The following is a 22,857-nucleotide window of genomic DNA, read 5'->3' on the forward strand; positions in this document are numbered from 1 at the left end:
TCTAAAGGCCTCAAAATCTTTTTTATTTTTTTCTTATAGGGTTTCTGGGTGGGACTGAGTTTATAATACACATATACAGAAGATTAAGCTTTTAATATTTCTGAAAACTGTCGTAAGATATTGTCCTAACTTCTCTACTCATTTTACAAGTCTTTAGAAGGTCTTAGGAGATCTTGAACTATTTGACCCAAGGTCAATTTTTCTGGCCTAAGTTCTGAGTCAGATTATTTTTAAATATTAGAATTAAAAAGTTAGATTCATTAAAAAATAAATATTAGAATTAATTTTTTAAAAAAATTAGAGTCTGAAAATAAGCTTAATTTACTCATCTTAAGGTCAAATGGCTTTATATGTGTGTTAAATGCTATTTTCTAGACTGAAGCTGAGCTGGCCAAGGAAAGAGCCCGACATTTAGTTGAATTTGAGGAGCAAGCTCTGCTTTTTAAGGAAGAAGCTAAGCTAGAGCTTGATATTGAAAAGGAAAAACACCAAGAAATAATCCAAAAGTATAAGAAAGAACAAGAGGAACTACAAACAAAGGTCTGTCATCATGATGTTCATTATTATTTAATGGGTTTGAAACTGTAGATGTTGGTCATTTCCTTCTAAGAGCACTGTACAGTATTTTTAACTCAAGGAACTTTCCTCAGGATCATTGCGCCTTGGTCTTAGTGACATCGGTGGAGTGGTTTAGATCATTTCCAGAATTAATAGCTGAGATAAATCATATAAGCATACGATACAGCTCTGTAAGGAATTTTTTCTACTAAAATAAACTTTTTAAAAAGATTATTTATTTGAGTGAGAGAGAGAGAGAGTACGAATGGGGGTCGGGGGGAGAAGCAGACTCCCCACTGAGCAGGGAGCCCGGTACACTAGGGGCTGGATCCCAGGACCCTGGGATCATGACCTGAGCCAGAAGTCAGACGCTTAACTGACTGAGACACTCAGTTGCCCCAAAATAAACGTATTTTTAAAACAGCATAATTAGGGGCATTTGGGTGGCTCAGTCAGTTAAGCATCTGACTTCAGCTCAGGTCATGATCTTGGGGTCCCGGGATCCAGCCCCATGTTTGGCTCAGCTCTCAATGGGGAGTCTGTCTCTCCCTCTCCCTCTATGCCCCCCCACCCTCATGCTCCCTCTCGCTCTCAAATAAATTAAATCTTTAAAATAAATAAATACAAATAAAAGCATAAATTACATAACTAATAATTAGCATGGTTAGATATTTTACCAACAACTAAAGCCTATCTCCTTTAATTGCAAGTATTTCCAATTCTAGATATTTTTGAATGAAGGGAAATATTTTAAAAATGTAATTACCTCCATAATTTCTGAAACAGTATGTCCTAAACATAATTTTTTTAAAGATTTCATTTTTAAGTAATCTCTACATCCAATATGGGGCTCAAGCTCACAACCCCGAGATCAAGTCGCATGCTTTTCCAACTGAGCCATCTGGGGCCCCCCTAAACATAGTCTAAGGTTTTGTTTAGGTTGCCCTGTTATTATAAGACCTGAGTGTCATATATATGCATGTTTTTGTGTATATGTATATATTTGTGTTTGTGTGTATGTATATGTGTGTGTATATTAACCAAGATTCAGTGGGGAAATCATACTTCAAATAAACTCACTAATAGTCTGTGTAAATTAAGTATCAGATGAGACTTAATGGCCTCTACTTTGGTGTACAGGAGATATGGTACAGCCTTTTCAATAGCACTGTCAATGATAGGCAGGGCCAGCTACGTGAGTATGTGACAAGTACAATATCACAGGGTCCCACACTCAAAAAGGCCTCATACTACTTGGGTGTAATGCTCTGCAAATGTTGTCTTGAAATTCTTCGTAATTTTACCTTTGAATTTGTGTTCTGTAAGTAAAGTTCTATTGGGACAATGGCGCACTTGCTGGGAGCTTGAAGTCTCAGCTCACCCAAATTTCTACCTCTCCTAGACTCGTTTGCTCCGAGAGGAGGCCTCTTAAGGCAGACCCCAACTTGCCAGGGGTTATGATTTTTCAAAGTAAGTCATAAATACAGATTTTGTAAGTGAATTCTCTTATTTTTAAAAGCTGACTCCCTTTTTGAAGAGGTCAAAACTTATTTGTGGCTATGTGAGTCTCCTCTCCCAAAGATAATCTGGTCTGTTTCAGTGTCGACTCGCCTCTGGATGATGGAAACTACTGCTCAGACCTAGCAATGACCCTCTTCCTTCCTGGATTAATTGAATATAATGGAATGTTAATTTAATTTTTAAAGTTACTAAGTGTAAATAGATTTCGTGCAGAAGTTATTCTTAATGTAAATTTAACATTTGAAACAAATTTTGGATATATAACTATTAAGTAATAGTTCACAAAATCCTTGGAACTTTGGTCTATGAATATTTTCCAGATTCTTCACGGACTGGTTTCTTGTTATACTAATATTTATAATATGACTATATCCATAGCATAAATAATAAGGATATGTTTCATCAGAAGCAACTTTGCTCTTCCTGGTTTGTTTTCTTTTCTTTCTTTTGTTTTTTAAGGGAAAAAAAAACAAGCAGCCTTTTCCCTTCTAAAGACTCCCAGGACTCTCAGCAAAAGCTGCTCATCTTCTCTCATCTCTTTATCTCTCATTCTCTCATCTCTTTATCTAGAGGTGCCACTTACAGAGACAGTATATTTTCAAAGTATATATATATACTTTGAAATATACTTTGAAATATATATATATATATTTTCTGGTATTCTCTAGAATTGCACAGTCTAATATGTTAGCCATGTATGGTGACTTTAATTTCAATTAATTAAAATTAAATAAAATTTAAAATTCAGTTCATCAGTCACATTAGCCACACTTTTAATGCTCACTAGCCAGTCCTGGCAAGCCAGAGCCTATGGAGTGCATCTCTTCCCAACTCCGCAATTGGTGATGTCACCTTGGAATCGGTCAGGGTGAGAATATTTACACTATGGAGACTCAATACAAATCTGGCTTTTGTGTATATGAGTCAGTTACTGAATATTTATTGACACACTACTGTTAGTAGGCACATGTGGCTAGTGGCTACCATATTGGATATCACAGAGTATCTTTATCATCTATTGGGCAGTGCTGCTTTCAAAGTTGTAGTATCTAGGGTACTTCCAATCATTGTATATAAGAAAGAAAAAATATATCAAATGAAAACTTACTGCTATGGTATGAGTAGAATATAACTGTGGTGCTCCCCTATATGCACCCCCAAACATCAGGCATTTCTAGGTCCCAAAGTCACCTCATACTGAATCCAGACAGGTACCTGGATCAAGACTTGAGCTGTCCTTGGTAGCTCAGTCCAGACACAGAGATTTATATATTTCCAAGGATGCCCAAGTCATTAATATGCAATTCCATTTAAGGTGGTAAAAATACATGTTAGTTTTAACTTAAAAAAAAAATCTTGAAGACCTACATAATATCATAGGATTTGTTTTCATTTGATCAGAAGCGTACACTGATTATTTAGAATAAACCTCTTAGAACCTTAAGAACTCGGTGGTTACCTAGAGATATTGCCTACAAGTTAATACAAGATTTATCTTACAGATATCGGACTTAATCGCAAGTGCTACTAGAGATCTAAGGCTGGAAGTGACCACTCTTGAAGAGAAGCTCCGTGAATCTTATATCCGGTATACTGAAGATTCTGAATCAAAGGAGAAAGAAATCGAAAACCTTAAAAATGTGGTTGCAGAATTTGAATCCCACTTGAAGAAGGAAATTGATAGTAATGATTCTGTTTCAGAGGACTTGAGGAAGGAAATGCAGCAGAAGTCAGACGAGCTAGAAAGAGTAATGCTGGCACAAACACAACTGATACAGCAGTTTCACCAGTCCCAGGAACAGGTAGGAAGCAGAGGGTGGAGCCCTCGCCATTAGTGAAAGAGCACACATTCTTTCCAAAAACGAGACAAGCAGACAAAAACCTGAACGGCAGCTTGGTGTCATGCAAAGAGTTGGGGACTATTAGTCAGGGACTTGGGATTACATCCTGGTTGTGTTCTTAACTAGGCAGTCACTTAACTCTGCACCTGGCTTCCTTTTCTATAAAATGAATTCACTGAACTACAGAATCTCTGCAGTTTCCTGGCACACAGTTCTACAATGTTGTAAATGACCATTTAAAACTTCTAAGACTAGGAATCTTTGTATATTTATGTCTTATTTGTTTTGATGTTAAATCTTTGCCAAAGAAACTTTTAGAGCACTTGCTGCTTAAGTTCAAAAAATAATTTGGACAATATATTTTATTTTATTTTTAAGATATTTATTTATTTGAGAGAGAAAGAGAGAGAGAGCATGAGCAGGGGGAGGGGAGAAGGAGGGGCAGAGGGACAGGCAGACTCCCCACTGAGCAGAGAGCCCAGATGTGGGGCTCTATCCCAGGACCCTGAGATCATGACCTGAGCCAAAGGCAGCCGCTTAACTGGCTGAGCCACCTATGAACCCTGGAACAATATATTTTAAAAGTAATTTCTCTTTAGGGCTTTATCTTTCCGTCAACCTAAACTATAGGATAATTTACATGTGTTGGTCTATCTTATGTATGCATGATTATTTCAGCAATGTTTTTATTTAAACTAGAATGGACTTATTTTGATTTGAATTTTCTTTTCTAATAAAGTCTTATTTCTGAACTGCTAAGCAGTTTAGGGCACACAGCATGGAGGAGATTCATGTTTGAATCTCCATGATACGATGTTTCCTATTTCAGGAAACCTGAATTCTAGTGATTCTGCTTCTAAATTTCAAAGAGACCCTCAGGCTTAGCACTCAACATCTCCAGGCTCCCTTCCCTTCCCTTCCCTTCCCTTCCCTTCCCTTCTTTCCTTCTTTCCTTCTTTCCTTCTTTCCTTCTTTCCTTCTTTCCTTTCCTCTCTTTCCTTCTCTTTCCTTCTCTTTCCTTTCCTCTTTCCTTCCTTCCCTCTCTCTTTTTCTTCTTTCTCTTTCTTTCTTTCTTTCTTTCTCTCTCTTTCTCTTTCTCTCTTCTTTCTTTTCTTCATTCCTCCCTCCCTTCCTCCCTGCCTTCCTTTCTTTCTTTCTTTCTTTCTTTCTTTCTTTCTTTCTTTCTTTCTTTCTTTCTTTCTTTCTTTCTTTCTTTCTTTCTTTCTTTCTTTCTTTCTCTTTCTCTCTTTCTCTCTTTCTCTCTTTCTTTCTCTCTTTCTCTCTTTCTCTCTTTCCTTACTCCTTCCTTCCTTTTAAAATAACACTAAGCACAGTACTCACCTCTCCAGATATTTAGGGGGTCAGCTGAGTGTCTCCTGCAGACACACTGCAGCACAGCCTCCCTGATAAAGTGAGCTGCTTCACAGGCCAGGCAGGAGGGGGAAGGGAGAGCACACATGGACTCAGTTCCACTGAAGAAACCCCAAGGAGAGAGGCGATGCAGGTTTGCTTCAAATGAGACAGCAGTGGTGAAGCTCTAGAGAAGGGATGGTAGGTTAAAGGAAAGAAAGGTCAAGGCAATTAGACCAGCAAGTTTTCTAACTCTTAAATCACTAAAGAAATGGCAATATGGAAAGTAAGGAGTAACCTATAAACTAGGACAAGCAGAAAAAGATAGAAGGGTTGAATCCAGTAAGTATATACTGAACCTCTATGTAGGGGCCGGGCGCTGTGCTAGGCCCTATCTGTGCAATTATGAACAAGACTGACAACTGCCGTTTCCTGCTCTCAAAGAAGAATTTAAAGACAATCTTATATGAGTAATTAAATTGACATCCAGGGGCACCTGGGTGGCTCAGTCAGTTAAGCGTTTGACTCTTGATTTCAGCTCAGGTCATGATCTCAGGGTCATGAGATCGAGCCCCACATCAGGCTTTGCGTTGAATGTGGAGCTTGCTTAAGATCCTCTCTCTCCCTCTGCCTCTCGCCCTCTCCCTCTCAAAAAAAAAAAAAAAAAATTAAATTGACATCCAGAGGAAAGAAAGACATAAACAAAAACTTAACATATATTGCATGGAGCACTGGGTGTTATATGCAAACAATGAATCATGGAACACTACATCAAAAACTAATGATGTACTGTATGGTGACTAACATAACATAATAAAATAAAATTAAAAAAATTAACATATAAAAAGCATAGACTAGTCTTAAAAATTAGCCTTAAGGACCTGTATTGGTTATCCATTGCTGCACAATAAATTATCCTCAAATTCAGTGGTTTCAAATAACAAACATATACTATCTCATAGTTTCTGTGGGTCAGAATGTGGTTTAGCTGGGTACCCCTGGCTTAAAGCCTCTCGTGAGGTGGGTATCAGGGGATTAGGGGTACAGTTTTGCCTAAAGGCTCAACTAGAGGAGGATTTGTTTCCAGGCTCACTTTGTGGTTGTTAGCAGGATTTATTTTATTATGGCTGTTGGGCTGAAAGCCTTAGCACCTTGCTGGCTATTGGTCAGAGGACTCTCTCCGTTCCTTGCAATAAGGACTTCTCCATAGAACAACTTACACATGGAGCTGGCTTCCCTCAGAGCAAGCAAGTTAACAAGACTGAGAGTGCAAGAGAGGGTGTCTAAGATAGAAGGCAGTCTTTAGCCTAATCTCGGAAGTGACATCCCAATGCTTCTGCTAAATTCGATTCATTATAAATGAGCCAGTAAGTCCAGCTCACATTCAAAGCAAAGGGATTGCACAAGGGGGTGAATAAAAGAGGGCAGGGATAACTGGGAGCCATTCTAGAGGCTGCCAATCTCAGTGCTGCTGGAGGTAACTTTGTCAAGAGAAACTAGATTAAAAGTGAAGAGTGAATTTCTTTTTCAGACAAAAGGAGCTAGATGTGCTCTTCCTGCTCATTAGTTGTAAAAGGAAGCCACTTAGAGATGGAGCTTGTTTTTTGTTTTGTTTTGTTTTTTTAATGCACACTCTTGAAAAATACAAGACACCGGTTTGGCACATAAACAATCATTGATCATTACTAGGGAATAGAATGGCATCATTCCAAAAGTAAAGTTACCTAAGGACATGCCTGGGGACAGACTTCCTTTAGCTGGGGTGGGAGGAAGGGAGGTAGATTAGATTTTCCATTAGAAGTTAAATAATTACCATTGAACTGTAAGAGTAAATAATTAAGGCTGCTTCTCTGGTTAAGCATGCCAAAGTCCAGAATATTCTTGTAAAAAGAGGAAATGAGACAATAACTGATAGGATGTATGAGCCAGAAAGAATAGAGGTGGTAGCATGTAAGGTGAAAAACACTATTATTTTGATCATACATTCCAGACACTTGAAATTTCTCAGATTCTAGAGAAATAAAGCCACATTTAAGTTAAGAACAAATTCTCATTAGAATAAAGATAAATTAATGGTCTAATAAGGAAGCTAATTAAGGTCAGGAAAGCCCTATTCTCTTTCAAGGGGTCAGAGAATGGGTGGACTTTGCTTTTAATTGTTTGAAAGAATGTTCTCAAGGATAGGAGGAAAGCCAGAGCCTCTAAAGGGCAAATGGGCATTCCTTCGTGGGGCAAGGATTATTGGAGAGTGTCCACAGAGACAACGAGGGTCAACAAGGTGAAGCAACAAGAGGTGCAGGTGAATAAGAGGAGAAAATAGAATGTAAAACTGAATGGGAAATGTGAATAAGAAAAGAAGGCCCATGAAAATTCTTCATAGGGAGAAGACACACATTAAAAAAATTGAAAATATTTTTTAAGGTTTTATTTATTTATTTGACAGAGAGAGAGAGCACAAGCAGAGGGAACAGCAGGCAGAGGGAGAAGCAGGCTCCCTGCTGAGCTAGGAGCCCGATGTGGGACTTGATCCTAAGACCCTAGGTTCATGACCTGAGCTGAAGGTAGATTCTTAACTGACTGAGCCACCCAGGCGTCCCTGAAATATTTTTTTAAAAGAAGAAAGAAGTCAGAAAAGAAACCTAGTATGTTAGAGAATAGAACATCATCATTTAAAACCAGGTTAAAATAGATTCACATGCTTCTTGCTACCAGTTTTCCTTCCTACTAGCTTCATATGAGTCCTGTCAAGACAGTGTGGCCAGGCCCCACTGTCAAGGGTCTTGTTGTAATCCAGAGGAAGAATGTGGTAAATCCAAAAAAAAAAAAAAAAAAAAGAGAGAGAGAGAGAGTTCACATACAACTACCAAAGGAAAACTGGTATGGAATGTTCAATATTTTTGTTGTCTTAAGATTATCAATAAGGAAAACAAAGGGACAGAAGTTTTAAATTCTATCAGTTCCTCTAACCATCTAATGAAACTCAAAGACATTCAAAGATAAAAAGGAATACTCTTGGTTAAAGTAGAGAATTGAATACATATGTTTATCTATGCTTCATCTCAAAACAGCACGAAATTGACAGTAAGTTAATAAAAAGTGAATACATCCATAAGGAAAAGAGAACAGGAGAGGAAGGAGTTGACACCAGATGAAAGAGATGTTGACCAAATTTTGGAAAATAATTCAGAAGTAATTAGTAGACTGTAGGATGTTGAAACCTAATGCCTGTGGGGATTGGGAGAGTGGGGTGGAACCCTAAAAGGAGCAAATCCAATTTGTGACACAGCACTGGAAAAGCTCAGGAATTGGAGACATGAGATTCTTCTGAAAGAGAGAAGAGTGGATCTGAAAATAGGATTGTTTGAATGATTATAAAAGGAACAGATAGATACTCAGATGCCTCCCTAACCTCTAAGCAATCCTCACTCACTATTCTAGCAGGGTATCAAAGATTTACATTCTAGAAAACATAAATTTTCTGGATGTGAGAGGCTTTGGACCTGAGGGTACAGAACAGCAGAATGTAGGAGAAGGCTGGAAGGAAAAGTCTGTATCTTAAAGAGTGAGACCTCCTGGTCCACTTTACCTACTTACTTCCCAGAACACAGACAACTAGGTTTATATATCAACAGCTAGGAAATTGGAAGTGCCCTCTCTGGAGAAGTGAGGTGGCTGAAAAGAAAAGAAAAGACCTATGGATCCTGATAAGTGGGGTCTCCCAGTGAAATGGCAATAGTCATGTCGTATCTACCCACGAAGAAGTATACCAATCAATAAGCCCTCACGTAGGCACACAGAGCTTCCAGTAACATTTTAGAGACTCATATTTAAACATGAACAACCAAAAGATCACCAGACATTTTAGGAATACCTCTAATATGAGATAGAAACAAGGATCAAACAAGCAAAAAAGAACTCAGAAGAAAAAGATACAAAATAATACAGGGAGCAAATGTGAGCTTCAAAAAAGAGCATAATTAATATCCTCAGAGAAAAGATATTGCATCCATAGAACATGAGCAGGAGGCTATGAATAAAGAATGAGAATAAATATTAAGATATAAGAGCTGAAATAAAAAATTCAATACTTTGGTTAGATGATAAAGATGAATAAATCTCCCAGAAAGTAGAAGAAAAAAGCAGAGTTGGAGAAAAGAAAAGAAAATTAGAAAAAGAAGATTAGAGGAGATTTGGAAAGAGAGAACAGAGAAAGCAGAAGAAATAAAATTATCCAGAAACTAATCAAGGTCATTTCCACATACTGAAGGACATACATTTCTATAATGGATGGTAAAGCAATCACACCAAAGCACTTCATCATGAAATAGCAATACCTTAAGGATAAATATAAGTAGTTAGAAAGTTTCTGGGCTGGGGGTGGGGGTTGGGAGGGTCACTTAAAAAGGATCAGGAATCAAAATGGCCTCAGAATTCTTAACAACAGCAGTAGAAACTAGAAGACAGTAGATTCCACATTCTGAAGAAAAACTATTTTCAACCTAGAATTCTATAACCTGACAAATGATCAATCAAGTAAGTGTCAAATAAGGATATTCTCAGATTTTAGAGTTCTCAAAAATGATACTTCCCTTTGCAGCCTTTCTTGGGAAGTTATCAGATGATATATGACACCACAATGAGGGAACAAAATAAGAAAGGAGAAGATACAGGAATTGGGAAGTAAGAGTTCCAACACAGGAGAGAAGTGGAGAGAATCCCCAGGACAATGGTAGGGAGAAATCCAAGAATTACAGCAGGGCACCAGATTTAGAGAACAACCAGCCTGGGGTCAGCAGAAGAACAGAGCATTTTTAGAAGTATGTTTCCAAGAACAAAGAGAAACTGATGGATTACATGGAGAGTTTGAACATGTTGAAAGAATATTTACATTTCTATAAGTGGGTTTAATGAAAAATTAGTGATCAACACCTAGAACCCTAAGCAGATAAATAGTGGGACAATAATTAACTCTGGAAGGATGCTATGCAAGAAGGGAAATGTAATCATAGTACACTGCATGGCTCAGGAATACATAAAATTTGTATACTATAATCATATAAAGTAAAATATAGATTTGACTAAAAATCGTGATGGAGATTGGGAAGATTTTCCAATAAAATTGTGATAGAAATTTCTCCTAGGGGAAGAGAAACATCTGCTCTGGGGCGTGGGCGAGGGGGGCAGTTGGTGAAACATCTACCGGGAGTTGGAATAGGAAGCTAAATCTTCATTTTCCATTCTATGAAGCCAGGAGATAATGACTTCAAAACTGAAAAACCGTGAGATAACTACATAATGTTATTATTTAGGAATATGGAAATAAATATCACAAGAAACTGCTTAAAAATCTGAAAATGGTTATTCCTGGGATATAGGATTTGGAAGTATGAAGGACTGCTTTTTTTCAGTATACTATAGTACTGTTTTAATTTTTAAATATATGTGAGTTATTACTTTAATTTAAAAAAATAATTTAAAACAATGGAAAGGAGTAACTTATAAAAAGGGCCTAATAGGGTGGCAGAGGATAGGATAAAAGTCAAGGTTTAGAACATGTAAACAGGTTTTTAAAAAATAGATGCTGGGGCACCTGGGCTCAGGTGATAAAGCATCTGACTCTTGATTTCGGCTCAGGTCATGATCTCAGGGTCATGGGATCGAGCCCCACTTCTGGCTCTTGAGTTCAGTGCAGAGTCCGCTTGAGATTCTTTCCCATCCGTTGCCCTTCCCCTTCTGCCCCCTCTCAACTGATGGGCATGCCTTCTCTCCCTTTTAGTTTTTCTCTCTCTCTCAAAATAAATAATAAAATCTTTAGAAAATAAAAAATAGATGCTGAGAAGAATAGAGTAAAGGGATACTTTCTGAAAGAGAGGTCCTGTGGGGGATGGGCTGGTCAGAGGACTCTCTGAGGATGTTATAGTCAAGCAGACCTGAAGTGAGAAGATGAACATTTCAGGCAGAGGAAATGTGAGATGTAAAGGCCCTGCAGCAAAGAACATTCTGGGAACCTTGGAGAAACCACAGGGAAATCAGCAAGCATTGCTGAAGCTTAGTGAGCAAGGAGGACAGTGGGAGAAAGCGAGTTTGGTGGGACCAAATCATGTGGAGTCTGTAGTCTTGCAGCAAGGACTTTGGATTGTTTTCTTGGTGTGATGGAAAGCCACCCAGAAATTATGAACAAGGCAGTGACATGATCTGATTTATTTTTAGAGGATAACTCTGCTGTGTAGAAAATAGGTTGAAGGGAGACAAAAATGAAAGCAGGAGCAGCAATTACAAAGCCCTTGAAAAGGTCTAGAAATGCATGGATGGTCATTGTGCTGAAGAAGGTGAGTAGTGGCCTGATTCAGGATATATTTTCAAGGTAGAGGCAACAGAAATTACTGATGGGTTGGATGATGTGAGAGCAGACGAGGGATCAAGGCTAACTCTAAAGTTTGGAATGTCAGCAACCGAGTGAGTGAAAGTGCCATATACTGAGATGGGAAACACTAGGAAAGGAATACAACTGGGGAGGAATATCAAGAATTTGATTTGGCACATGTTAATCTCAACGTGTCTATTAGATATCCAAATGGAGGTATTGAATGGGCAGTATGTTCAGGGGAAGGCTGACTAGAGATTGATTTTGAGACAACCACATGTAGCTGATACTTAAGCCCTGGTACTGAATGAGATCACCAGGGAATTGAGGTAATAGAGGGTTGAGAACAGGCACTCCAAATTTTGGAGGCTGGGAGGAGAAAATTAAGCAACAGTGACAGAGAAGGAATGTCTAATGAGGTAGAAGGAAAATTGGAGAATACTACCAAAGATTATAAGGAGAAAAAGAATTTTTTTAAATTTTATTTTATTATGTTAATCATCATACATTACACCATTAGTTTTTGATGTAGTGTTCCATGATTCGTTGTTTGCGTATAACGCCCAGTGCTCCATGCAGTATGTGCCCTCTTTAATACCCATCACCAGGCTAACCCATCCCCTCACCCCCTCCCCTCTAGAACCCTCAGTGTGTTTCTCAGAGTCCATAGTCTCTCATGGTTCGTCTCCCCCTCCAATTCATCCCCCCTTTATTTTTCCCTTCCTACTATCTTCTTCTTTTTTTTAAATATGTTGTATTATTTGTTTCAGAGGTAGGGTCTGTGATTCAACAGTCTTGCACAATTCACAGCACTCACCATAGCACATACCCTCCCCAGTGTCCATCACCCAGCCACCCCATCCCTCCCACCCCCCACCACTCCAGCAACCCTCAGTTTTTTTCCTGAGATTAAGAATTCCTCACATCAGTGAGATCATATGATCCATGTCTTTCTCTGATTGACTTATTTTGCTTAGCATAATAAATTTAAAGAAGGGAGCACACAACTTCTATGGAGCCACAATCCCTTATAGAAAATGTTGGTTTCAGATAGGTTTGGAATTCAAATTATTTCATATTTTAGAAAATTAGTGAAGTACCTATGCCCCCAGAGATCTAGGGCAGGTCCTCCCATGCAATGACATCAATATTTCTGCAGTGAAGCATAGGAATGTTCCCACTGAGTGAAATAAAGATTATCAGTCCAGGCAGATTTTATTACCAAATGTTATAATTTACACAAATTTTTCTTCTCAGAGCTTTGTGGATGTCAAAATTGTGGCTAATGGATTGTAGATGTATACTTAATTTCTTGACAACAGCTATTTTTGTTGGTTTTGTTCATTCACCTGACCATCTCTTGGCATCTTGGATATGATTTTGTTTAGAAAACAAAAAATGAGAGTGCATGAGGTTGCTCTGTAGAGTTACAGACACAGAGAGGTGATAGGAAAAAGTGAAGGAAGAACTTTCCCCACACTATCTACAGTGGTACTTTTTTGGGGGTAGGAAGAGATAGCAAGGTTTTCACTTCTCATACTTTTAAAAGAATTTGGGGATCATCAATGACTTTAAAACTTTTTTGTGCTTTTAAAATATTTTCCAAAGATAAAATCTATTAAAAAGGAAAATCCATTTATTTAGGAAAGTTTACTAATAAATCTGGCAACAATGGATTTATGTAAACTCAAAGATTAAATTTGAGGAATACATGGTGTTTGCAAACACAAATAGCTTTTTGCAAGAGGGATTTGCTTAGTTTTAGGATGTGCATTTTCTATATTTACATATTCAATCGATATAGATAAAATGGCACACATTTCTCTGGTAATTCCATTTATGAGAAAACAAAGTACCAGTTAGTATATCAACAAATGAGTAGTTCTCAACTTTGGGACCAAATAGAATTAGAACATCTGAATCTCTTCTCTAACCTCTGGCTCCCCAGGGAGCAGGGGGAGAACTGGGGAAGCTAACTGGGGAAGCCCCCTAAAAGGGGCCAGAGGCTATTCCTAGGGTTGGTTGGTAGGGAGGTTGGGTGAACTGATAGCCTGAGAACCTTAATGGTGGGGCATGGGGCAGATAGGAATGTGGCAGTCAGACTGAGAGCCTTCAGTAGAGGAGAGGGAGAGCTAAACAAGGCTGCCTTTTACATGTCAGAGACCATTTGTCCTGATGCAAAGTGTAGATGCCAGAAAATTGACAGAATGAGAAAAAATATGAAGAAATTGTTTCTGTTGTTTTGAATTAATACCAATTAAATTCTTAGTAGATTGTTGACTTAGAAGAATGAATCCTGAACTCTGTGCCTTCAGGGGCTTTTCCTCCCCATTCTGAAAATTTGCTCTTGAAGCATATTAGTCCAGGAGATTATTTCCCTGTTTCTACTTCTGTTTTGATCTATCAGCAGTAGTTATTTCACAGTGCCCATTATGTTTGTGAGCATAGGGATACAATTTTAGAACAACCTGCCTAACATCCATCTTACTTCTTTCCTGGAAATATACTCAGATTCTCATTCCTGTCTTACCAAAGGGCCATTTCCACTGTTTTTCTGCAGTGTTTTGGGCTGATCAGATTAGTTGACCAGAAGTGTTAAATGGAAGGCTAGCTCCTACTCATTGTTCTGATTTCCACACCTTTCCCACAGTTTCTCTTTGTTTCCACTCCCCTCATGGTCCGCCCCCCCCCCCCCCCCCCCCCCCGCCAAGTTGTTCAGCCATCCACTCACCCTGGAACATATCTAGTTTGGGTGGATGAAAACTCTAATCTGATCATTCCATGACTAGTTCAGACCTCACTGGGTATAAAGCACAAAGAAAGACACCCATCTGTACTTATTCTTCACTGAGGACTTGCTTTCTTGGCATGTTCCCCTAATTGCCAGATTCAGGTGATTGCCATCACAAATGGGACTCTCACCTTCAGAGTGATCAAGTTAGCCGGCAAAGCCTTCTCTTGCTTCTTCCACTGTTTTTGGAATTGAAAGCAATCCAGCTGTCTCTAAGGATAAAAATGAAAACAAACATAAAAATAAACCACACTTACATTGCAAAGAGTGGGGGAAATTGGCCATTTTTTTAATATTAGAAATTTCAAACAGATGGCGAGCTAATTTATATTTTCATTTTGACATTTTCTTACCCATTGGGAGTGCAATTAAGCCATATTTTAAACCCACTCAAAGGGGCCTTCATCTGAAAATGTTATAGATGTATCTACAGATAATGCTCTTCACCATCAACAGAGCTTAAGGACCCAGAAACAGTAGTTCTTCCATGCCCAGCCCACCCTAATCAAGGGGCACATGGGATAGGAACCTCCTCTGTGAAAACACTGGCCTCCTACTATCCTCCCTGCCTCCCATCTTGCCCCACTTGGGGCCGTTTTCCCTAGAGCTAGCAAAGGGATCTTCCCTTAATGCACATTTGGCCATGCCAGCCCCCTGCTTGAAATGAACCTTTCAATGACTCCATATAGCCCTCAGAATTAAGTTAAAACTCTATTATTATCATGTTACTAAAGTCATCTTCAGTCTGACCCTGCTCACTCTTCTCTGCCTCAGTCCTGGTTTCTCCTCCTCTTCTGCACTTTGCACCTGAGTCCTACTAAGCTACGTGTCGTCCCAAGATGTGCCTCTCCCTCTCATGCTGCCAGGCATTTGTACTCCCTGCCCACTTTGCCTGGGTAAACCCCACTGCCCCTTCTTCACCCGGCTTGTGCCTCCCTTTTCGGTTTGACTTACAATTTAGTTGCAATCCAGTGATACCATTTTACCATGCTAAGATATGGCCAAAGATAATTTTACCTGAAACATTTAGAATGTATGGCTTCACTGATTATTCTCATGTTTGCCCAGTGTTTTCAATCTTACTGCACTTCTATCTTACACATTTTCCTATGTTGTTCAATGAAAACACACAATAAAATCCTGTAACAATACAACCTTCCAAAAACACAGCCCCAAAAGAGACATTTTGCCTAAATCACTGAAAGCAATCTAATCACAAGTGAATGATTCTTTTCCACACATGATGGAATTTTCCACTAATGTGCCTTACTGACTCTGGCCACATCCACATGTGCTCTTGTCATGCCCTGTCACACACAGTCCACCCCTGAAATAGCAATCCTCTCAACTTGATGTGTTCTATTTCCATTTTGTTACTCCATAGTTGGATAAATTTATAACATCTGAATTGCCTGTTGTACAAAACTGAGTTGTAATCTCAATTTTGAAAGAGGATGGTAGCAGGGGAGTCTGGGTGGCTAAGTTGGTTAAGCGTTTGACTCTTGATTTCAGCTCAGGCCATGATCTCAGGGTTATGAGATCAAGCCCTGCTTCGGGCTCTGTACTGGGCATGGAGCCTGCTTAGGATTGTCTCTCCCTCTCTCTCTGCACCCCCTAAAAAAAAGAGGATGGTAGCAGAGGATATGCAGATATTGTGAGATTCACCTGAGATTTCACAGCATTTGTGGCAAAGACAAAAATAGAAGTTCTAACTCTGCAGCTTGTTTTCAGTTCAGAGGTCCTCCTGGCTTGGAAATAATAGAAGAAAGAAATAGTCCTTTGTACTGGAAGCTAATAGCCTTGAAGAAGGATGAGTTCCAGAGTAGTGGGCCCCAGACCAAGATCGTCAGCAGCCCTTCCAAAGTTCAATCTGGAGCTGGCAGGCACTTTGGTCCCATTATACTTGCTATGGGGACATCTTTGGGTTCACTCCACCTTTTCATTTCCTCCTTCAGTGGAGTGTCACTTGCCTAAAGTAGCTTTTAAGTGACTTGTTTTATGGATGTTTTCCATAGAACACTGCTCCCTTTCTTTCAGACTTGAATTTAATTTTAGTAAATGGATTGAATTTTATTTTTCTTTTAATGAGAGCTCTTGTCATTACATCACGCATCATGTTATCCTTCATTATTGGTGGACCTATTATTCATGTCACCAATTTATTGACCTCATTAGTTAACTGCTAGTTTTTTTCTTTTATGTATTCAAATAAACTTAAGTCTTTCTTATAGCTTTCTTAATCAAGGGAATTTTTTTATACAAAGTTATTGAAAGCCCCTTAAATCTAATCACTTCAACACATTTGCCAGCTAACTCAGTAGTAGAGAGGAAATAAAGCATTGCTGTGCCTTTTAAAATAAAGTTTAGGTTATGTTTAGAAAACTTGGGCAAAACCAAATGAAGTGTCTTTTTTTTTTATTGCTTCCATGTCCTAGAATAAAATGGTCCCTGCATGCTTGATATAATTAATTAGACAATTCATTTAGGCATGGGCAGCTTGGAGCAGGGCTCTGGAAGCAGGAAGGACCCTGCCACTTCAGAGCTGAGTTACTCTCAGCAAGTTATATAAGCAGTGGGGCTTAGGTGTCTTTCTTTGTCAAAAATAGTTATTAAGAGCAGGAAATGAGATGACACCTAACGTAGCAACTGATTAATCTTTTCTAGCCCTCCTTCCCTTACCTTTTCAACAAGTATTTTAGGTAAAGTTAAGGAAAACCAGAAGAGAAAGCCAGAAAGCCACAAACACCATCCTTGGTCTCCAGTTCCTCAAAACAAAACAACAACAACAAAAAAAACAAACAACCCAAAACAAAAAAACAAGTTAACTGGAAGCAAATACTTAACCTTCATGATTTTTTAAAAATATATGATTATATGGACACATATGTATGTTAATAATATATGTAAATGATGAGACTTTGTTTGACCCAGACATGCTGCTGATTTTATAGAAAATTATGGAGCAACTGTTAATCTGGAATTGTGCCATATTCCTCAATTCTGATTACCAAATTTGGAATTGAATAGAGTTCTGATCATAATCACAAGAAATTCAAATACAGGAAGATGCTACTTTCTCGAATGCTTTGTTATTTAGTTCCACTGACAGCAGATTAGTCAGTAAAGCCTTAGGAGGATACTTCCCACTGAGAGTCAGATTTGGGAAGGCCTTGGATAGTTCTACAAACAAACTAACCTGATGGAAATTCATTTTTATCTGGAGAATCCTATGGCACAATCATTTTAATTGTGTACTACCTTGAATTGTTTACTTTTCAACCTCTTTTTTGATATCCTACACACATGAATGTCAGGAGGTTAGAAAGATCCAAGACCTAATTCTTACCATGGGCCTTGAAGTAATTTGGATGAATACCATAGATGAAAGATGGGTAACTTCAACTGAAACTGTAGAGTCTCAGAATTTGAAGGGGCCTTAGTGATCTCTAGTTTAGTCACACATTTGAAGCTTAAATTTGATCCAGTACATCCCAGTCAAGCGAGAGTCAACCCTTCAGAGTATCCTCCGGACAGCTCTGGCTGTTAGAAAGTTCTTCCTTAATCTTCAACCCCATAGCTACTACCCTTGGCTCCAAATTCTGTTAGAGAAATTAAAAAAATGGCTCTGCTCAAACTCACAAGGCTGCAGACTTCTTGATGGCAGGTATTGTATCCACTACAGCTTCTAATGACTTGATAAATGATTGCTGAATAGAATTAAAAGCAAAAGATGTTGTTCTTTATTTTGATATATATCTTACAAAATAGCAAATGATCAGTATATTTAAGTTCTATTGAGAAAGGATCATATAAAGTAACTGATTTTATTGTTTAAATATCATAGCTGATATAATTCTTTCAGTCTTATAATTCAAGCAATTTTATCTGTCTTATGTATTGCAATTTACCTTTATTATAAAATAACATACTTGCCCCTACAGATATTAACTATTAGACATCACATGTGCCAACAAGCTGAAACCCCACTAAAGTAGGCATTAGAAGTTCTGGGTTCCAGTCCCAGCCCCCTACTACCCATCTGAGTGATCCTGGTTCTTGTTTCCTATTCTGCAAACTGCAAGGGTTGAATCAAATGTCCTCTTAAATTTCTTTCCAGCTTCACAAATCATTCGTGTTTTTGACTTGTCTGACCCATGTGGTAGAGTATCCACAAAGACTGTCAAAGACAAGACCTCTGATTTCTGGTTTAATTCTCCATTTATATTGCCAGTGACTTTCCATATGTACAGTTTAAAGCTGGGGATGCTTCCCCACTCCTTTTTCATTTCAGAACACTTTTCTTCAGGAAACAGTGCGTAGGGAGTGCGAAGAACGCTTTGAACTGACAGAGGCTTTGAGTCAAGCCAGAGAACAACTTCTGGAGCTCAGGAAGCTCAGTGGAAGTTCACCTTTGTCACCGTGTTCCCTTAACCAGGGCAGCCTAACCTCCTCTGCTGCCGTGGTCAGTAATCAGGGGGAAAGAAGCCTTACAAGACTGAACTCTGGGAAAGGAATCAAAATTCCCAGCCTGCACAGAGTGGCAAAACCTACCACTTCCCCAACCTTGGCTCAGTCCCAGAGGCTCAGCAGCTCAGGTTTGCCCACTGTGCCCCAACCGCATCCTCCCTGGGGTGGAGCATCGTCAGTAAATGAGACCAGACAAAGGCTGGCTACCATTCTGCGGAGGAGACTGAGCCAGCAGTGATTGGTCCAGTCCGGAGCAGCTCCACACAGCACACCCGGTCTTACCCAGCGGGCCAGAGATGCACTGTGACTGAGGGTGACAAAGGCCATATTATTATCACAGATCAAGAATGCACGGTTATAGATATTTTTAATAGCATAATTGGAAAAACTAGGAATTGTGAAGCCACATTTTCTAAGAGACCTTTGAAATTGCCACGGATAATGAAGTTGCTGATATTCCAGAGGGCCAGTTTCTATACTTCTATATTGCATGTTTAGATGTGTTCTATGAATGTGCCCTTTTAGAGATCATAGGTAAAATTTTTCACTCATGGCATCTTTGCTATTTTTTTTGCACCATTACAAGCAGATATATTTCCACAAAAAATAGATTGTATTGGTTGTGTCTGTTTTTGTTCCTTTGTTTGTTGAGCTGAATAGGTTAAATAGATGTAATTCATATTCCAAATAGAAAATGGAAGTACTTTAGTCCTAAATCGGATAATTTCCAAAATGTTCAGTTCAAATATTCACAGAATTCATCATCATCATAGAAACCTTCTCTTTTTCATCTCACAATCTAATTGGTTAATCGAATTTCTTTTTAGGCCAGAAGTAAAGATAGGTACCCTTCAAGAAGGCAGTCCTCCCTGTGAACCTGGGACCTTCTAGGAAAAGGGACAGCAACTCCAATTCAAGGAAACGGTGGTTTACTTTTCAAACTATAGAGATTATTTAAAAAAAAAACAAAGAGCCTGGCTGACCATGAAAATATTACTTGGTAGAGATTTTCTACATTGAATGCTTTTTGGTAATCACTGCTGGATTTTGATTTGAACTTGTATCCTTCAACCATTGGGAAAGGAACTAACTCAAGACCATTCTATAGAGTCACGTAGTGCTAATTTGGGGTTCACATTTTATTACTCCCCAAGATAGGCAACTGGTTAACATATTTTCTATTTTCAGAGTGAAAAACTAAAACCAGCAACCAAAACCAGCTATTTTAAGTTATAGAGCTTCAGGCCCCTCCTGTTTCTTAAAATACAACTCTTTACCTTAAGTTAATGTTTGTCTATCTTTTCCCCCTTCAAACTGAAATGTATTTTTCTTTCAAGACTGACTTTACTTAAATCCTTCATCTGACTCTATCAGGGACATCCAGGCTTCTTGCTCCCGGATGAGGATATAGTAACACGTGTGAAATATGGCACGTAAAACTCTCCTCTGTTTGGCTTTTATACTGATGAGAGAATCCAAAGGTACTTGGAATCCTTCCCATCTGAAAAAAAAAAAAAAAAAAGTAAAGCTACTAAGTAAATTCAGGTTTATGTCTAATCTTTCAAAGGATTAGTCTAATCTACCAGTAGAGTGTTTTCCTAAAAAAATAAATAAATCAATTCCACATTAGTTCTTCTGATTTCCCTGACTGGTTGAAATGAGTACATCTTGTGTTAAGTCTTAGAATGTTGCATTTTGCTTTACAGAGATCAGTATTCCTTATAATGGCATTTGAAAAGAGAACAAAACATCATAGAATGGTGACCCCCAACCATCTCTTTCCAAATATGGAATAGATGCCCAAAGAAGTCTGACTTGGCTAAAGCAGGACAGCTAATTAGTGGCAGCTAAAACCAGACCACTTTTAACTGACCCCAAGTTTCCACCTCATTTTTCCACTCATCACATTGCCCAGCCTCCATCATGACAGAAGCTCTAAATAGTATTTACCTAATATTTTCTTTAAATGCACTTACTTTTTAAACTTAAAGTTATATAAGAAGAAAACTTGACCCAAAAAAGAATAACTGTAGAGTAATGAGTTTGATTTGCTAGGTGTATTTTTTCTAATACTTTAAATGTGTATCTATTAAAGTACGAAATGTTATTGTACCCCCGAAAAATCATCTTGTATAATGACAGTAGTACTCATGCCACACTTTGGGAACCTCAATGTTTCTGATCTGGTATTTGCATGTTTATTGCAAGTACCGGTGACATAAGGTAGATGGCAAAAGCTAGTGAAATCTTTAGTAAAAAGTATACAAGAATATTTGGGGCAGCAGTCTTTGTCATCAGATGATACATGTTTTTCCAAGTCTCGCAATTTCAGCTATCTTCAGGAGCCATGGGGATATAATTTCCCAAAATATGAACAGATTTAAATTTGTGAAGAAAGTCATACATAAGCTTTTCTAAAGCGATGTAAAGACCATCAGTGCAAAACCTGGTTTCTTGGTTTGCTGTTACACTCTTGCTTTATAATGAGTAATTATGTAAATAATCTTTCTGAGAATAGAATCAGGATGTGCAGTATGGCTGTGTTATATTCCACAAGTATATTAGAAAGGTAATTCTGTGGATAAACAAAGAGACAATATTTACATTCGTTTCAGACTAGACCACTTGAATGGTGCCATCTAAGCTATGTGCTGGTATCTTTCAAAGAAGAGACAAAGAAAAGAGAATCACATTAGCGTATGTAAAGGGGGGGTTAATAACACAAACTTTCCTTGATCTTCTCACTGATGAGCTAACTCCTACCATGAAACAGTATCAGGAATGTTAAGGAAGTAGTGACTACTATAGCAAACTAAAGCTCTCAAATGCATATAATGGATATTAATTTAAATCTATTAGTTTTAATTTCTCCCTATATATATGTTTTCCATGACCTCAATGGAAGCATTGATAGGTACAAAAAGAAAAGAATACCACAGAAAATATTCCTCACAGAATTATACCATATTTGTTTTTTCTTCTTAAACTACTGTTGATAGACAAAGATGGGAGAATTCATCTATAGTTAACGTAGATTTCTCAAGTAATTTTTGAAAGTCTTATTGAATTAAATTACCATATTTATACTTAGAATTACTTAAAAGTTATATTTCCTGGCAATGGAATTGACTAGAAGAGGTATTAATGTTGAAAATTATATAAAACTGGGGCACCTGGGTGGCTCAGTCGTTAAACGTCTGCCTTCAGCTCAGGTCATGATCCCAGGTTCCTGGGATCGGGCCCCCACATCGGGCTCCCTGCTCAGCAGGAAGCCTGCTTCTCCCTTTCCCACTGCCCCTGCTTGTGTTCCCTCTCTCACTGTGTCTCTCTCTGCCAAATAAATAAAATCTTTTAAAAAAAAAGAAAATTATGTAAAACTAAGATTTTTTTGATGTTCTGTCAGTCTGAAAAGTTTTTGTAATATTACAGGTCAATTATAGCTAATTTTTTTGATTATGGAACAAATTTTCTCAAGCTTTATCTTATAAGGTTATTATAAGGCACTGATAGAGCAACCTAGTAACCCAAAAGGGTTAATGCACTGGAGCTGAAAATTCCTGACCATCATGTTGTATTTAATGGAGCACAGGAAAGCAATTTAATATGTGCCCAAAGTTCACAAATCCTACAATGATTATAGGTTGGTTTTTTTTCTTTTTTCTTTACTTTTTCACTTTCATGTTTTAAGAAAATAATGTATGTGCACTGTACCTTGCACAGGACACCTTTTATGGTCCCCACGCCATGATGGACAATAATAGCATTTCTAAGGTGGTGTCTATGGTATCTTCAGGAAGAAATTCTACTTTTCCTTTTGAAAATATTAACCCTATATAGCGATAAATTGTGAAGCCAATATAATGAGATTGCATCTTTAGAATCTTAAATATAAGTTATGTCATCTTGGTTTATTCTTAATTCACACATGGAACTTTCTTGGCAGCACAGTAGTTGAAACTGAAACA

General features: G+C 38.2%; 1 protein-coding gene across 1 annotated transcript in view; it reads left to right on the plus strand.

Moving 5' to 3' along the window:
* Nucleotides 1–22,134, plus strand: part of LEKR1 (leucine, glutamate and lysine rich 1) — a 187,259-nt gene extending 165,125 nt beyond the window's left edge. The window contains exons 11-13 of the mRNA XM_027587434.2: nt 376–540; nt 3,582–3,881; nt 18,717–22,134. Of these exons, the coding sequence (XP_027443235.1) occupies nt 376–540; nt 3,582–3,881; nt 18,717–19,130 (879 nt within the window). The 3' untranslated portion in view covers nt 19,131–22,134. The remainder of the gene's footprint in view (nt 1–375; nt 541–3,581; nt 3,882–18,716) is intronic.
* Nucleotides 22,135–22,857: the final 723 nt, after the last annotated feature.

The sequence above is a fragment of the Zalophus californianus genome, chromosome 1 (assembly GCF_009762305.2).
Source record: "Zalophus californianus isolate mZalCal1 chromosome 1, mZalCal1.pri.v2, whole genome shotgun sequence".
Lineage (NCBI taxonomy): Eukaryota > Metazoa > Chordata > Mammalia > Carnivora > Otariidae > Zalophus > Zalophus californianus.